We start from the raw sequence: 17,043 nt of genomic DNA, 5'->3' as shown, positions 1-17,043 counted from the left end.
CATTACTGTAGTAAACAAAGAGAGATATTCCTTCTTTATTAACAGATCAAGAGGAGAGTGACCATTTTGCACAGAAACTACAGTTGGTTTGGCAACCTAACTGATGATCTGTTTTGAGTTGTTTGACAGTGTGCTTTTGCTTTACAACCTTATGACATGATTAACTAAAATCACCTTTTTTCTTAGGCCTTAATATTTCTTTTATTACAGGTATGTGGTTGAATTTTCACACTGTATTTTCACTTCTTCCATTTCGATTTTCTTGTAGACATTTCAGCAGTCTTCTCTACAGCAGAAAAGTAAAAAGAAGAACAAAGGTAAAAAATAAATTTGTTTTCATATATGGGTAGGAAGGGAATTGCCAAGATTAATTTTATGGTATTGCAGTATGTGAGGAACTCCAACTTGTTAGCTCCAATAAAATGCTCAGCTCAGTTGATCATGTTGAGAATGTATTAGTCCATTTCTGATGTCTCATAGTTTCCTAATGTTCCTCTACCTTCATGTATCTGCTTTTATCTTCTTTTTTGAATACTTAGACTCTAGCCTCTTTGGGGCCAGGGTTGGTTTTTCCAGCTGTGTTCAGGTAATGCCTCACTGCAGCACTTGCTCATTACCTACGCACTCAGGTAATTTATATCACAGTAAATTTTTCTTCTTTGATTTTAAAGTACAAAGGCCTTAGGAACTGTTTAGTTTCAAAAAGAGCTGCAAAGAGAGGTTTGTGAACACCTGTGAAGTACTTAAATAGTTGTATTTGGTAACCAAGTGGGAAGTACATGAATTTATATGTTGTGCGCTTTATTCTAATGGAAAATATGTTGAAAATTACAAATAAGCATTTTTCTCATATTTAAATATCTTGCCTTTCTTTTCTCTATAGTGTCTTCTGTCTTCTCTTTCTTCTCTTTCTGTGTTGCTTTTTTTTTTTTTTTTTGTCTTATCCATAGGATATGAGCTCTGAGATGCTGAACATGGTTTGGTTTGATTTGCTTTGGCCTTTAAATTATGGTGGTGTGCATAAGCTTTGTGGTCAAAATAGAATGCTTTTTCATGGCAATTTCAGGTTGAAATTTTTTATTAATTTTCTTAAACAGATATATAGTGCTTTCTGACTAGGTGTCTTGTTGATTTAGTGGACAAATCAAATGCTTTCACATCACCTCATTGTCATTTTCAGCTCCTATTCCTGGTAAAAGCAAAAGACGGATCTCATGTAAAGATCTTGGTCGAGGGGACTGTGAAGGCTGGCTTTGGAAAAAGAAAGATGCCAAGAGTTATTTCTCACAGAAATGGAAGAAGTACTGGTTTGTCCTAAAGGACACATCTCTATATTGGTATATCAATGAAGAGGTAAACATCTGTACTCATGGTCTCAAAGAATAATTTCTGTACTGCTGTAGTCAGGATTTAGTATGAAAACAATGCTTTCATGAAGTGCTTATGTATGTTAATAATTTTATTCACCCAAATAATCATGCTGAAATTAATATTAACTGTCTGAAAAAATTACCATGAAGGTTTTGAGATATCTGTTCCTTCCAATTCACCTTTTACTAAATGGAGAAATAACACCATTTTCTGTGTCCTCATGACACCAGTTTAGAATAAATTTATCCTCAAACCCTTGAAAGCAAAAAGGTAATTACTTAATCCTGTCATTCAAGCTTAGTCATGGAAGTGTAAACTTTAATGTTGTGCTGCCTGGTGTTCCTTGTTTATCTCTGCTAGGCAATTAAGGAAGATTGTTCTGTTTTCTCAGTTCTGTTCTCCTGTTGTTTCTTCTTTGTAGCTTTTGATATGATTTCAGTGCTCATAAATGCTGAAGTTAAAAGCACAGGAGCATCCCAGCTGAATTGTGTACAGCTTTGATTATGCAACATTTTCTGCATTGGTACACATTTATTATGTCATCTTTAGCTGCACAGCTTTATGCCAGTGTTATGATTCCTTGATTTTTAATCCTATTAGACTCATTAGTAAATATGCTGAGATAAAACCAATTTTAACATCTGTATGCACTCTGTCCTGGACTTTTTCTTTTAATCACAGCAAGCATTTGTACATAACTTTTTCAAAGTAATCCCCAACTTTTCCCTGAGTAAACAGAAAGCAAGTTGTTCCGTGGCCAGAGCTCTTGAAGCCTGTTTTCTCAGACTCATTCCATTTGTGCCTTGATCCCAGCTTCAGATCAGTAACTCTAACTCCCTCCTCTCCATTCTCCCTCCCTTGGCTGCTACAAGGTTTTCATCAGGGCAGTAATTGATGCCTACAAGTGAAGTGAGTGGTCAGTACCAGGTCCAAGGAGCAGCTCTGAGCTGTGCCATACTTCCCGTGTGGAGGGTAGCATTCCCGTGTGGAGGGTTGCGCTCTCAGCACCTACGTCTCCCACCCTATCCCAAGCTTCCCTGAGGTTTTCTGAGTTTTGGTTATTTTTGAGACCTCAGTTCCCTCAGCACATTGTCTGTCATTACCAGTAGAGTCAAAGGCTGGTAGGGGGTGCCTCAGTGGCAGGTGGACAGACAAGCAAACACTGCTCTTGCCAAAACTCTGTTTCTTTAGGCAACCATTCAAAAAAGAAATAGCAAGATTATTCTAAGCAGTGTCTTTTTGATTTTAAAATACCTGCTAATGCAGAACCAGTAACAACCCTGTACCTTCCACATAATGACTCCAGCTCCAGTTTTATATGGTGATTTGTGCCTTTTACTTATTTTTAGGAAGGCGTATAATCATATGGACTGCATATGTGGTGTAAATAACCATTTAAACTCTTAGGAAAAGATATACGTTCATGGAATTCCTTCACATACGTTTGTGTGTTTTCCAGCTTCATTTCTGTGATCCTGTATTAATTTTGCATGCAAAGTTATGAGCAGTTAAATAACTGAGTCTTGTGTTATTGATGTAACAGTAGCTTAATATAAATAATGCTTTCACACTGTGAAAAGTCAAGGGAGATTGCATAGCTGATAAAATAAACTCTGTAAAATATTCAGAGGAGAGGGGAGGAAGGTCAGATATATTCTGAATGTTGTAGAGAGATGAAAGTAGCTGAAGAGATATCATGCCTCTTAGCTGTGATACATAAAAATTATAAACAACACCCATTGAAATTGCTTTTTTTCTCTGTTTCTTCCACTAGGCTCCATTTCTACACTAATTAGTCCATTTTCCCTAAAAATTAATTAATCACAATAACTAATTAACTGAATACATTTGGTCATTTTGTATGTTTTCAAATGTTGGTTCAGCTGTGAAATTGTTTCAGAAAACTGGGTATTTAAAATTGTATTTTTCACCAAGGGATCTGTCTTGCTACTTCGGCAGAAGTCCCAGTGACTTCTGTGGGAGCTCTGCCAGAGCACAGCAGACAGTAGTATTCCTTTTGTAAGAAGCAGGCAAGTGAAAATACTTGTAAGTTTTCAACATGCTGGGGTTTTTTTCCTTACACTTTAGCTACAGTAATATCTGGAACTATCTTTGCAGGATGAAAAAGCAGAAGGATTCATCAGTCTACCTGAATTTAAAATTGACAGAGCCAGTGAATGCCGCAAGAAATAGTAAGCATGCCCAAAAGTAATGCAATGATACAATAAATGAAGTGCAAACAAAAGACAAGGTCTTCCCTTAAAACAGGGAGATAATGGGGTTTGTTACAATTGTCATGAGGTTGTATCACAAAATAAGCTCATATGAAAAAAGCAAATTATTTTTTTCTGTTTGGAGTGCCATCTTGCCCAAAGAAGGCTATTTTTTCACTTCATCGTGAGCCACAGTGCTTGACTAGACCAAAATTAATTATGAGCAATAAGGCTGGTTGGCTGCTTCTGTCCCTTTATTTTCCTAGTTTTACTTTCCTTTCTTTCCTTTCTGTTTGGGGTTGCTATTTTTTTTTATTTGTTTGTTGAGGGTTGGAGAGTCTTTGTGTGCTTTATGCTCAATTAACAGCTTAAAGCATAATACAGAGACCATCCAAATATGAAAGTCCCCAAGTTCATGGCCAGGCATTCATATTTAATGTAACTCCAAATTATTTAACATAATCTCAACATTTGCTGAGTCATTATTTCAGTCCTGAGGCAGAATTAAAAAAAAGAGGATGACAGTGATTTGTTGTATTTTTGTTATATGACCTAAAGGTCTCAAAGAATGTTTCTTCTCACCTGTTTATGCTGCTATCCAGATTTGTGCCATTGCACAAATCCATTTATTATTTAGATAAACTCATGCATGTGTAGCAATGTGACAGGTGCATGCTCCTACAGAGATATTTTTAGAGTCATTATTGTTCAAAATTTTTTGCCTTGCCTTCTAATGATTTGTACAGTTTTTCAAACAAGGCTGGAATTGCTGAAATTCATGCAAAACATAATTCTCAAATGTAAAATGGTATGATTTGTACTACCTACAGTTCTACAGAAGGCACCAACCTTGCATCAGTTGATCTAGATCTCTCTTTAGGATGAGCTCTCCACTTCAAGGTGGTCTCACAGGGCAGAAGATAAAAACTGATTTAAAAAAAATATACATTGGCTTGAGCCTGTTGTCTTGTGTCCTTGGGCCACATGGCTAAAGTGCTTTATTGTTTCTTTTTTGTTGGCACAGCAGCATAAAGTCAACTAATTTTTCAGAATTACACCCTGCTTAAATTGGTTTGGTTTGGTTTTACTTGATTTAGTGTCTATTGAATAGCAGCACATAAAATGTGGTTATTAAGATTCTTTGCTTGGGTGGAAGATAAAGGGAAAAAACCTTTTAAGAATCCAGATGACAGATGCTGTAACAGTTTTAAGAAGTCCAGTTTTAGGTCTCAGTGACCTGATGATGTCTTTCTAAACTGAGCAGATGTCACTGTACATCTGCTTTGACTTGCATAACACTGTTTGCTGTCATGTGTTAGAGGAATCTGTTCAGTCTCAATGTTATGTTACCTTCTCTAGCAGTAACTTTCCTGTTATCAATTTCATTTGCCTGATTTCTAAAACATAGATGTGTGTACATTTGTGTGCACACAGACATGTATATTGAAAATTGGAAGCATGATAAGCATGAAGAATGTCATTGCCATTTTTCTGAAACACAATTGATTAGAGAGTGAGAGTTCTATTATTACATTACATGTATGTGTGTGTGTGTGTATATAAATATAAAATCCATTATGTCTCTAGAAAAATGGTGATGATGCTCATCATGTATCATGTTTGAGGTTTTCCATATTTTTTTTTGGGACTGTTAAATTTTTTGTTGTTAAAAGACACCTTCAGATTATTCTCAAAAAGATTATTCTCTACTGTAAATTATTCATTATTTCAAATGCATTTGCTGGGTCTTCAGGTACTTCACCATAAATCTTTATCCAACATAGTTAAAAGATTCTTTCTAGCAATTTATTTCATATTATGTATGAAATGCAGTAATTCTCTCAGCCCAGTCATGTTGATTACTTTGGTGGAAAGGAAAGATGAGATGTAATTGCCCATTGCTTAGGATGACCTCATGAACACACTGTTGATTTATGACAGCTTTTCAGAAGTCAATCAGCACATCACAATTTCCTGCTTGAAATGCAGTCATTAGAGCTAAAGGTAGTGTCAAAGTCATTGGGATATGAGAAATCACTAGGACTGAGAATTTTACTGTTGTATCGAATTAATCGTTTAGTCAGTTTTCTGTTCAGAAAAAATGACAGCTATATGTATATCAGCAAAATTACCCAATACATAAAATTATATCCTTAACTGATGAACTTTATCCACATACAGTACACTGCAGGTAATGGTTGAACAATTATTTATGCACATATGAATCAAGGATTATTTAGAAGGGTAGTTGAAGAGCACTTTATTTGGTGAAACCTGGCACAATCCTAAAAGTTGTACATTCATACACTGCTTGGGGGCATGCAGAAATATGAACTCATCTCATTCCTTGGTGACCATGTGATCTTACGTTTCAGAAAAAAAACAGAGTTGTGCCATTACATTTTTTAATTGTGTTTTTCCTCTACAGTGCATTCAAAGCCTGCCATCCTAAGATCAAAAGTTTTTATTTTGCTGCTGAACATCTAGATGATATGAACAGGTAAGGATATCTAGCAAAGTTCAAGGACCCATTACATAAACGTGACGCTTCTTGAAGCTACTAATAACATGTGTATAATAAATTACTTGTTAGTCTAAAAACATAAGTTTAATTGCTGAGAAAAGAGGTGCAAAGAAACAGTGTTCCTGACTGGCTTCATATATTAATTATTTAATTCAAAAAAATTACCTCTTTTTTGATACTAAGGTTCGAAATCTTTAGAAACATGATTCCATGTTTCTAAAAGGAAATAAATACAGTGTGTGAAACAAAATCCAAACACAACTTCGGAATTCCAGGTTTCTGGTTTTGGCTGTGTGGCACCTGCAAAGGTGAGGTATCTCCAACTGCTTCCTTACATACTCCCAAACACGTGATGCTTCCTCTGGGAGTCCTTCTGTTTCTTGTCCTGAAGGGAGTAAGAAGTTGGAGAAGGATTTAAAGCAGTCACTGGTTTTCTTATGCCAGTCTTGAAAAAGGAGTGGATGTTACAAGTAATTAATTTTGCAGATTCTCTCTACTTCCATGAACTTGGAAGTGAAATTTTGGTTGTGTTGAATTTGATGGGGAAAATGTCAGCATTTCAAAAAGAACAAGGACTTAAGTCTTAGTTCTTTGAGTACTAAATTTTACTGTGTCTGTTCTTGGCCACTTGTGCAATTTTTCAGAAAAATATTGAGACTTCAGCACAAAATAAACACAATTCTTCTTAATTCATTTGAATGGTAAATTAGAACATGAATTCCATGTTTATTCAAATATTAGGGGGGTTATTTCATTTATTTTCACAATGTAAACTGACATTAATTCAGTTCAAAATATTATGCCATTTTCATCAAATGACAGAAGACACAAACAAAAATCTATTATTGCAACCTGAGAGTTGTTCTATCTTAAATAATGTCTGTTGATATCCTTGCTGACCAGAGCTTTTTTCAAAACAGAGGAAAAGGAGATAAAACTGAATCAATAAAACTTAGCAAGTCCTATAATCATGGTTTAATCTCTCCTGTGAGTACTAGATTCAACTACCTGGCAGAGCACCTTCAGGATACTGCTAGTCATTGATGATAATATTTAGGTGGAAAGGCATGCTGATACTATACTGTGCCTGCTTTCCTTTAGAAATAGCTGTCTGTTAACATTTTTTCAGAAGTTTGTGCATGACTGACGCTCATTTCAAAAGTCTCTTTTGAAACTTTAAACCTTTTTATTTGTTTGTGAAATTTTAGGCTTGCCTTTGCTTGATAATTGTGTCAAGCCAGTCACTCAAAATGCAGTTTGTTGCACAGCAAACAGAATAATGGCTTGGTCAATTTTCAACATATCCTGAACAACAGCAGTAGCCGAATCATTTCTTTCAGCAGGTCCTCACTCAGTATTACAAGGCACCTTCTTTTTAAGGATAGAAATTTATATATTTTTTCAGTAAACAGAAAGCAGCAGCAAATGTGTAGCAATATTTTAAAAATATATTGTGCAGTATAAAACCCAGAAATTAAAATATTTTTATCTTCCCACCACAAATAGTCTTTTTATCATATTTTGAAATGAGTGCTTATTAATTCCTTTAGAATGAGCTGGACAAAGTTTGGATCTGAGTTATACACATGTAAATTCAAACTCTGTCTGGGTCTGTGGAATTACTTGAAATTCTTACATTTGAGTTGCCATCAGAGTCTCACCAAATAATTTTATTTTTTCTCTTTATTTAATGTTTTAGAAAAATTAGTTCACTTTCTTAGATATTCAATTAACTCAATAGATGGGAAAAAAGTGACTGAAAAATAGTCTTTCAAATGCAGGGATAGTAAAATACTTCCTGTCTAAAAGTATTTTGAAGCCTAGATGAAGTAAAACACGGAATGAAAATATGAAGTTAAATTAATGATCTTTTGATCATTTTATGGGGTTTTTTGTCAAGTTTCTGGCATAAATTCTAGTTATCTGTTTTGTTTATATTTGAAGCAGAAGAAACAGCAGTAGAAAACTGCTAATTCATAAAATGACTGAAAGTTCAAAATAGTCCAATTCCTTCATCCCTTGTATAAAATTATTCAGTTGTTTATATTTAAAAAATGTTTGCCAGCTATGAAGTTTTTGTTTGTGTGTATCTACTCACATAAAACGGGTATTTTAATCTCAGGTAATTCTGTCACTATCCAAATTTTCTTACTACTTTTATGACTGTGCCACACCATGGTGCTGGTAAGGAGTTTGGAGAGGTATAATCACTGAAATTTTTTGCTGTGGCATCTGAAGTCCCTTTAGTCCATATGGTAACACCAGAAAAATGTTCTTTTTGCCTATTAGCATGCTTTTTCTATGTGAGAAGAAGCACAGAACATCCTTTATAGATGTGAAGTACTTTTTTTCTAGTGTAAATGTATGGTGATGGAAATGTGTTGCTTGGAAATTCATTGTTATTCTCTTCACTCTGGTTAAACTGCATTCAGGTATTTTTAGACACTCTAAGGTATCCAAATTCCCATACATCATGTTCATCCTATAGCCTTGAGTTTCATGATTAAGGAGATTAAGGAGAATTTGACACCCTGCTTTGACTAAAAGTATTGCTTCTCCTGAATGTGAGATAAGATAGAGAAATGTTTCCTACTAGTCTGTGAGAGTACTGTGCATCCTTCCTTGCAGAAATTGCAGGTGTTCGAAAAGTCAGGGGGTTTTAATCCTGTTCTATGTGTCATAAAACTGTTTTAATTAAATACTGACAAGAAATGAATGTGCTGTTCTCGAAAAGAAAAAAAAAAAGGAAACCTGAATGACTACTGCAGTTACCAGTGACATTGTATTTATTGTCATACCTAGAAAACAGATTTTAGAATTCTCACAAGAAAACTGAAGCTGCATTTGCTGTAAAGAAGCAATATTTTCTTGGCCTCTTGTCCTCCAAAGGTTACAGTGCCGACCAGGACACACACACTGAAGGGAAGAAAGATAGAAATCTTCCCATGTGCTAGGGCTTTGTATCTATTAATATGCATATTAAGAAACATTTTTGTAGCTGTATGATTGGAACTTTTGTCCCCAGTGCATTGTAACCCAGGCATGTATTGCTCCTCTTCCATTCTACAGGAGATCTGTACGTTTCCTCTTTGATACAAGTCCAGCATGTGGGATTTGTCATACAATTCTAACTTGAACAAACCAGAACTCTGGCCATGCTTTATTAAAATAATACTAATTCCCTAACCCTATCTCAAGAAGCTTTAGCAGCCACATACCAGAAAATGTGCAGAAGAAGTCAATACCATTCCTTTAGTTTCCAGACTGGCAAACTACTCAGAAGCTGTGGTTGTTCACAGTGTACACTCACATCAGTGGTTACAGCCACCTTCTGGCTCACCCCACAGGCACTGCAGGTCATAGTCCAAACCTCAAACAGATCACGACCTGCCGAAATGCATTAAAGGTGAAGTCAGCCTGCTCTCTCTCTAAAGAGTGAGAGAATGCTACACATTTCCTGGGCTCTCATTAGATTTTACTTTTCAGGAAATAATGCTTCTCTGGAAACCATCATCTGTGATCTCTATAAGCAGCATCATTTGGCTGTCAGTTGAGTGTTCATTAATTTAATTGGTTACCTCAATAATAAGCAAACTTACCAGGAAATGCTATCTCATGTTTAGGACAGAATGAAGGACAGGAGAACCCTTATAACTCAATTGTCTAAAGCTTTGTGGTCAGCAGCCCTACCCAATGGGGATCATAGGTGGCTGTTCCCTGCTGGCAGTGCAGGTGAGGGTGGTAAACTGGGAGCTGAATTGGGAACGTGAAACCCTGAATAGGTAAGAGGCAAGCAAAGCACCATCCCCAGTGTCTGCCATGCCATTTGACAGAGCAGATGCTTGTCATCTTGTGCTGCTTTACCCTTTGGGCACAGACAGGTCTGTGGCCTTTGTTGGTCCCTCTGCAGCACGGGGCTGGAGTGCTTTGGGTGAGACCCCTGCCTCTGTGCCTCCGATTGGAGCTGGCAGAGCTGGCTCAGCTGGTAGCTGAACTTTATTCCCCAAAGCAGGTCTTCACATATCAAGAATGTGAGCCTAAAATATGGCTTTGTAGTGGATCATCTTTTAGCTTTGAAGGTGTAACATCATTGTACGAGATGAGGTTTGTTGGATTTCTGTTCCTGTGTGCTGCTTGTTTTTACAGCTGTATGGCACTTCCTAACCATTACAACTCAAATTCTAGTGTCCTCTTTAGCTTCCCTATTCTTCTGTCAGAAATTTTGATTGTGTGGTAACATGAAGCATTCTACAATCACTTTAAGAGCAAATTCCTAGCTTTCTTCCCAATGTATAATGATTAACATTAGCAGGGTTTACAGATCAAAAATGTGGTCACTGTTTGTGCAAAAACAGTGACATTCAGTGGAAAGTGTCCCTGCCCATGCCAGGAGCATTTGTAACTACAAGATTGTTAAGGTCCTTCCAGCCTAAAGCATTCTGTAGTTCTCTGACTGCATGATGACTGGAGTTAATTTCTAGGAAAGCAACTGTATTTTATGATTTGATGCTTGCCCTGCACTGCAATTCTTGAAGACAGGCGTGCAGGAGACATTACGAAGGAATGTCCTCTGCTGAGACAAACATCCTGTTTCTGTGCATGTATGCAAACAAAACCCATCAGGCACAGGTTTCTGAAACAGGGGTTTCCCACTCCTGAAGAAAACGCAAACCTGACTGGAGTTGTCTTTCTGTATACCCTAGCAGTTAAATTGCAAGCCAGTAGGTTGGCAAACCAGGCCTGTCAAATTCAGACTATGGGATGACTGGAGCAAGTAATTCCAGGTTTACCATGGAATGGACAACACGGGAGATTGCCATGGTGGTTGTAAAGCCTCGTTGATGAAGGACCTGATTCAGTGTAAGCATTTGGCTGATGTACACTGAGAGCCCCATGGGGGAAGAGAACAGGTTGAAACTGCCCTGCTACAGAGAGTTCAGTGTATGCTTGGCGATGACAGCCCTACTGGAAGAGAGCAGCAATAGTTCATTTGCTTTTTGGTTTGGGTTTCTGGGGGTTTTTTTTTGTGTTTGGGTGCTGGGGTTTTTATATGGTTTTGTTTGGGTTTTTTTGTTTTTTTAATTTGTGCAGTTTATGGAAGCACTTTTTCAAAGTTAAATTGAGATTAAAGCCTTAGATGTGAATTGCATTGAAGCAACTATCTTTCTCCCTGCATTTCTCTGACACAAACACAAAAGTGAATTCTGATATGCCTCCTTCTCTTTGTACACAGCACTGTAGGTAAGCTCTAAAATATAATGGCATAATTAAACCACAATGTCTGTTTGGGAGTGAACCTGTTCTTTTTACTGCTGTTTTCTGCTCTGTTCCTCTGCTAAGTTGCCAATTCAGGCCTTAAAATATTGCTGAAATCTCTGAAAAGTGGTATTTATTCTTAAGAAATCAGAACAGCAGGAGTATTTGTGTGATGGCATATCTGTGAGCAGCAGACTTAACAGCTCTTTGATGATCTCTAAATCCTTTATTTTACAGATGTTTGACATCATACATGGTTTTCCATTTGAAATAAAATCCTTGCTGTGAAAACAGTTTGTTCAACAGCAAAATCATAGATCTTTGGAGACTCCCTGAATAAGAGTATCAAAGAGAACAGCTGTCTGATATGAAAAATAACATTGTCCTTAATCTCCTTCAGATGCTTCTAGCTTTGTTTTTGCTAGAAATGCACACAAAATTAAGAGGCTGGATCAGTATCACTGCTTTTTTTAATATTTTTTCAGATGGCTCAACAGAATTAACATGCTTGCTGCTGGCTATGCAGAAAGAGAGAGGATCAAACAAGAGCAAGGTAATATGTTGTTATTTTGGTTTCTTCTGTCAGCTCTTATCACAAGTTCATCTATTCTCTTTCCCCTGCTGTGTATCAGGCCTCATTCTTGTCATCTGAAAGCAAATCACATATGGGTATTGCTGTTATTGCTTTAGAGAATTCCTTCTGTCAGGAGTTCTGACTAATTCCTTCGGACTCTGATCTGCAGACACTTCTGAGATTATTTCTGAGAAGGTTGCAAAAGATAGCTAAAAAAGCAGATATACTGCCAGAAAGCTCCATGTATGGTACCAAGGAATCTGTGTCCCTTATCAGAAGAAACTTAAGAATCTGGAGGCTAAAAAAAAAAATATTTGAAAAATTGCATTTGTGTTTGAATTCACAGAGGGCAGGAGTGCATGAAATTGGTCTTGGGAACAAAACCATTTTTCTAAAGCCTGTTGAGATAATTGGATTTACTCTAAGGACTTTAATTTTAAGGCCACTTAAATTTCATGATTCCTACTCGTTTTACTGTATTGCAGTGTGTGCTACAGCCCTGTTGGCATATCACTTGGAGTTGTAGGCCTACAACATTTTACATGGGGTTTTTTTATGCCTAATATTTAATGGATTAAAAAAGCAGCATATATAAAATAATGTGTTGATTTTCTTTGAACTATTGCAGCAGAAATTGTATTTGCAGACAGAAAAAAGAAAGGGTCAGTCCAATTGTGTTATGGAAGTTGTTTCTTAGAATTGCCAGTGATATGGATGCACAGAAGGGTTCCTATCCAAGTATCTGCTTTGGCAAGCAGATAGCTTTTGAATTCATGCTCTTTTCAACATATGTACCCAGCAGCAGGTACCAGAATATTGCAGTGGTCGTGATGATCCAGAGCTTATCCAGATGCCTTTCTGCCTGCTTCCCACTCAGTCAAAACCTCAGTTTTTAATTCTGTGGCTCTGAAGCCTTCATCAGAAAGATTTTGGGTTTTGGGCCAAAAAGCTCATGTCATTTTTGACATCAGGCCCTCTGCATTCACACAGCCCAGGGTACCCAGCAGCACCATGCTCACTGTTCTTCAGTCATGTTCTCAGTGCCTCACCAGACCTGGAAATCAGTTTGGAAATCCGTGTTTCCTAAGCAGCACTACAGTAACCTGTTAGAAAGAACCTGTGTACCATCTGTTGTCACTGCTTGAAGAGGCTGTTAACAAACGCTGAATCTCAGAGTCTTCGAGGAAATCCTCTGTTTTGGCATTCAAAGCCAAATTACAATTTTTATTGACAGCAGGTTGGCATTAGAATTACAATGCCATGTGGGACAGTAAGTGAAAAGGTGTATGTTATGCTAATGCTGTCCAAGTGCACAATTACACACATGATACACCTTTCAAAATCCAGATGGACGTGGAGAAATATTTGTACTACTGAGAAATCACTGAGTAATAAAATAGCAGATGATCCAGATAGATATGAGATGATGTGCATTCAGGCCTTATGTAGCTTATTATTAAAATGTCTCCTTATTGAAGATAATCAGTGAAACCCCACTGACTATGCAAATTATATCCCAGGCACTGACAGAGTTCTTTATTACCACTCTTAACACCATTCACTCATGCTGACTTGTTGTAGGCAGGTAGGTAGAACTGTGCCCTCTTTGTGTTGCTTAGTTGTGTTTCGTGTGGGAGGCAGATTCTCCCCTTGCTGCTCTACACTGTTTTAATGCCTCTGGTGATTTTCCTTGGCTCCCAGCACAAGGGCTGTTACACAGCTCAGTAGTGTCCCTAATTAGCAGAGGCATCAAGTTAGCAAAGTAAAACCTCTCTATCACTTCAAGCATTTTTGCAGTTATAGAAACTGTGCAGCTGGAATTTTCTATATTCAGTGACTGTACCAATTGTCATCTGCATATTTGATTTGACAAAAGCTCTTTTATTTCTGTGCGGTTCAGCCCTTTGCAGCAAACCTCTGAAACAATTCAACAGGAGTTGTCAAATCTGTCTCAATTAAGAGTTGAATGGTTCTGAATCTAAAGTTCATAAATATATTTCCAGAGCTTCAGAGATGCACGAATCATCATCATGCACGAATTGTGGGTGTACTGCTGAATAAAATGTTACATTCTGTACAGAACAGTTTTATAAAAATACCTTCAACTTTTCATATGAAATACAATGCATGTTAGTAATACATCAAGGGACTTCCTTGGATGGAGAAGTTATATACTTTCCAGTCACATAAATCAGAGGGAAAAAAATCCCTAGTTTATATAAATAGAGTATATTTATTCAGGAAATGGCAGGTCAGTGTTGGTTTGTATATAATATATTCAGTCTATTAGTCATTGAGAAAACTTTCAAGATATGCCTGATGCATAGAGCTTGTCCATCACTGAATTGGACAAATCTACAGAGAGAAGTACAGCAGCTGTTTCATAGCATCATACATGCTTTAGATGGACTGTAACGAGTCAGTTGCCACAAGCAGAGCATTTATAAAAATTGGTGGGAGGCCATTTTCATACATATTATCTGAAAATTGACCCCTGTTACTGCAGAAATTTTCAAGGCAAGCTATGGGCTGCCAACCTATTCCCTGTCTGAGATAAGGTGTGCAAAAGCATCATCCTACAGTGTTCTCTTGTATGTGGATTTGACAGCAAGAACACCTTCGTATTTTTAGGCAAAATTGGAACCTGCACTGAGACTGCTAAATTGTGCTTTTGGAATAAACAGTTGAGCTTCAAGTCTGCAGAAATGTCACTGAACAATGCAGTTCTGACAGTTCTCTCGCCACATAGTGCACCATTAGGCTTTGCTGCAATAGGAACAAACATGCCTACATGCCAATATTTTCAACTTATTTAAGTTGCTGGAAACAAGTTTTCTTAAAACTAGGATTTATTTAGAAAAAGAGTTTTCACTGATTTAGTCTTTCATTCACTAGAAAATAATTATTTGCAGATGTCTAGAGACATAACTGATAGGATTTGTTTTTATTTTGTAGTCATGAAAACTTTATGCAACTTATTTATTATACTGTTTAAAGAGAATGTCTCAGCTATAAGCTTGCAGGAAGCAAATGAAAAGGCTTGGAGTAAAAACAGAATTGCTATTGTGTGGAAAAATTGAATAGAGAAATAAGGCTGTCCCCACCAATACTAAAATCTAAAAAATACAAAACTATAGAGATTCTTGTTTCAAGATGATGTCATTTAAAGGTAAGTTTATGTTTTAAGTCTTGAATAAGATTAAATATAGTAGATCACTGATCATAACATACAGTAATTGTAAGAAAAAATCATTATAGACAAAATTACATGTTGTGCCAGCTCGGATTTTTAGTTAGATCATTTGTGAAGCAGCAATCAATCTTTTTCTCCTATCTATCAAAGAGAGAGTAGTAAATGATGCACTTTGTTGAACTCTTGAGGTGAAGTGAAAATTGCTGTGAGTAATCTGTAAGCAGTCTGAGCTATAGTGTCCTGTTGTACAATGATTTACCCAAACACTGGAAGGTAGTACAGCCAGAAACAAAGTGACAAGAGAAATGTTTGCATAAGTCTTACAGTGTGCAAAAATGTTAAGAGTTGTCTGTCTTGTACTGAGTTAGCAGTTAACTAGGGTTTTTTTTTCCAGAGAATATTAAGGTTCGGTGTCCTTTTAGTTAGATGCTGTTCTCCTTCAAAAAATCTTTGTAAAAGAATAAATTCCCATGTAGTATATTCTTCTATGTGTTTTCTCCTTTGAAATAAGCTTGGCCAAGGCTTGATTTCCTGAAAAAATGAAATGCTGTAGCCCATTAAACTTAACCCACAAAATCTGTGTCCTTTATACTTTCTCATCCTTCTTTTTGAACTGTGTTCTTAAATGTCACTGTTATATTTTTCCTTACCATATCACCTTTGTGGTCTTGCATGGACAACAGGACAGCAGCTGTTTTATGAAGCAGATATATGATAAAAAGTTTTTCTGACTTGCCTCAAATACACTCTTTGTTATTAAAATTGAATTGAAAAACATGTCTAACTGGTAGAATATAATGGAGAAAATGGGTAGAAAAATAGCACTGATTATTCATGGGTGCAATAACTCCTACCTGTTTGATTTGCCAGTTGATTAAATACAGTTGTTGATGTCATTTGCAGTCAACAAGATTTTAGCAAAGCTATGTTTTTAATAATTTCTGTTCAAAATATATTTCAGTATTTTTCAGCCAATACACATCCAATCATAATTATTTTTGTGGCTGTACAAATATTTGAAAGTCTGATACATGTGTTAAGGGTATTCCATATGCCTGTTGCATTTATAAGGTGTGCACAAGAGTTAAATTTGTGGCTCATTTTCAGGTTGTTGTCCAGTAGCTCTGTAATGGGACATTAGGTTTACTATACTCCATAATATTTAGAATTTTCCCTCTTTAGATTAAGACAATTCCAAGTTGCAGCAGCTAACACTGACAGCATCAGCATTCTGGTATTTCACTGCCAATAATACTAGAGGAATTTCACGTTGCTTTTGTGAAAGCAAATCTCTGATACAAAACTGCATCAAAATGTGTTGGCAGTTTTTGACCTGATCCTTGTGTAACTTGTAGATTACTGGAGTGAGAGTGACAAGGAGGAGGCTGACACTCCATCGACACCGAAGCAGGACAGCCCCCCGCCCCCGTACGACACGTACCCACGGCCACCTTCGGTGAGTCGCCTGCAGCTGTCCCTAGGAATGTGTGCCCAAAGTGCCACCTCTGCCTGCTCTCCTGCCCAGGAGCACACGCATGCGCCCAGGATGGCACTCAACCATGTGTTCTTTGGTCGGTGCTTGACTTAAGGCATTGGTTAAGCAACACCAATGGCCAACATTGCTCTTTCCACTGGTTTGTAGAGAGCAGGGATTTATAATCCCACTTGCTGTACAAAATAAGTTACAGAAGTCTTTCTTCTTGTTCTTCATTCATGATGGACAGCTACTCATCCATGCAATCCCTCATCACCCCCTTATCAACTTTCTGAGAAAATGTTATTACCTTAGGAACAACACTGACTCTTTATAAGGCTCCAGCAGTTGTGCTGTGAAGCATGACAGTAACAAATTACACTTGAATTTCCAGAGAAATGCCAGCATAAAAATGTTCTCTCTTGTATTGCAAACAGC

The 17,043-nt window shown here is 37.0% G+C and overlaps 1 protein-coding gene across 8 annotated transcripts in view; it reads left to right on the top strand.

Moving 5' to 3' along the window:
* The window catches only part of CNKSR2 (connector enhancer of kinase suppressor of Ras 2), a 205,459-nt gene that overhangs the window by 148,276 nt on the left and 40,140 nt on the right, over positions 1 to 17,043 (top strand). For all 8 annotated transcript variants that reach the window (XM_068179895.1, XM_068179894.1, XM_068179892.1 and 5 more), the window contains 6 exons: positions 269 to 317; positions 1,181 to 1,353; positions 3,490 to 3,563; positions 6,013 to 6,084; positions 11,850 to 11,917; positions 16,487 to 16,587. In XM_068179895.1, coding sequence (XP_068035996.1) covers positions 269 to 317; positions 1,181 to 1,353; positions 3,490 to 3,563; positions 6,013 to 6,084; positions 11,850 to 11,917; positions 16,487 to 16,587 — 537 coding nt within the window. The remainder of the gene's footprint in view (positions 1 to 268; positions 318 to 1,180; positions 1,354 to 3,489; positions 3,564 to 6,012; positions 6,085 to 11,849; positions 11,918 to 16,486; positions 16,588 to 17,043) is intronic.

The sequence above is a fragment of the Anomalospiza imberbis genome, chromosome 2, assembly GCF_031753505.1.
Source record: "Anomalospiza imberbis isolate Cuckoo-Finch-1a 21T00152 chromosome 2, ASM3175350v1, whole genome shotgun sequence".
NCBI classification, from domain to species: domain Eukaryota; kingdom Metazoa; phylum Chordata; class Aves; order Passeriformes; family Viduidae; genus Anomalospiza; species Anomalospiza imberbis.
This window is presented reverse-complemented; position numbering and strand designations above follow the sequence as displayed.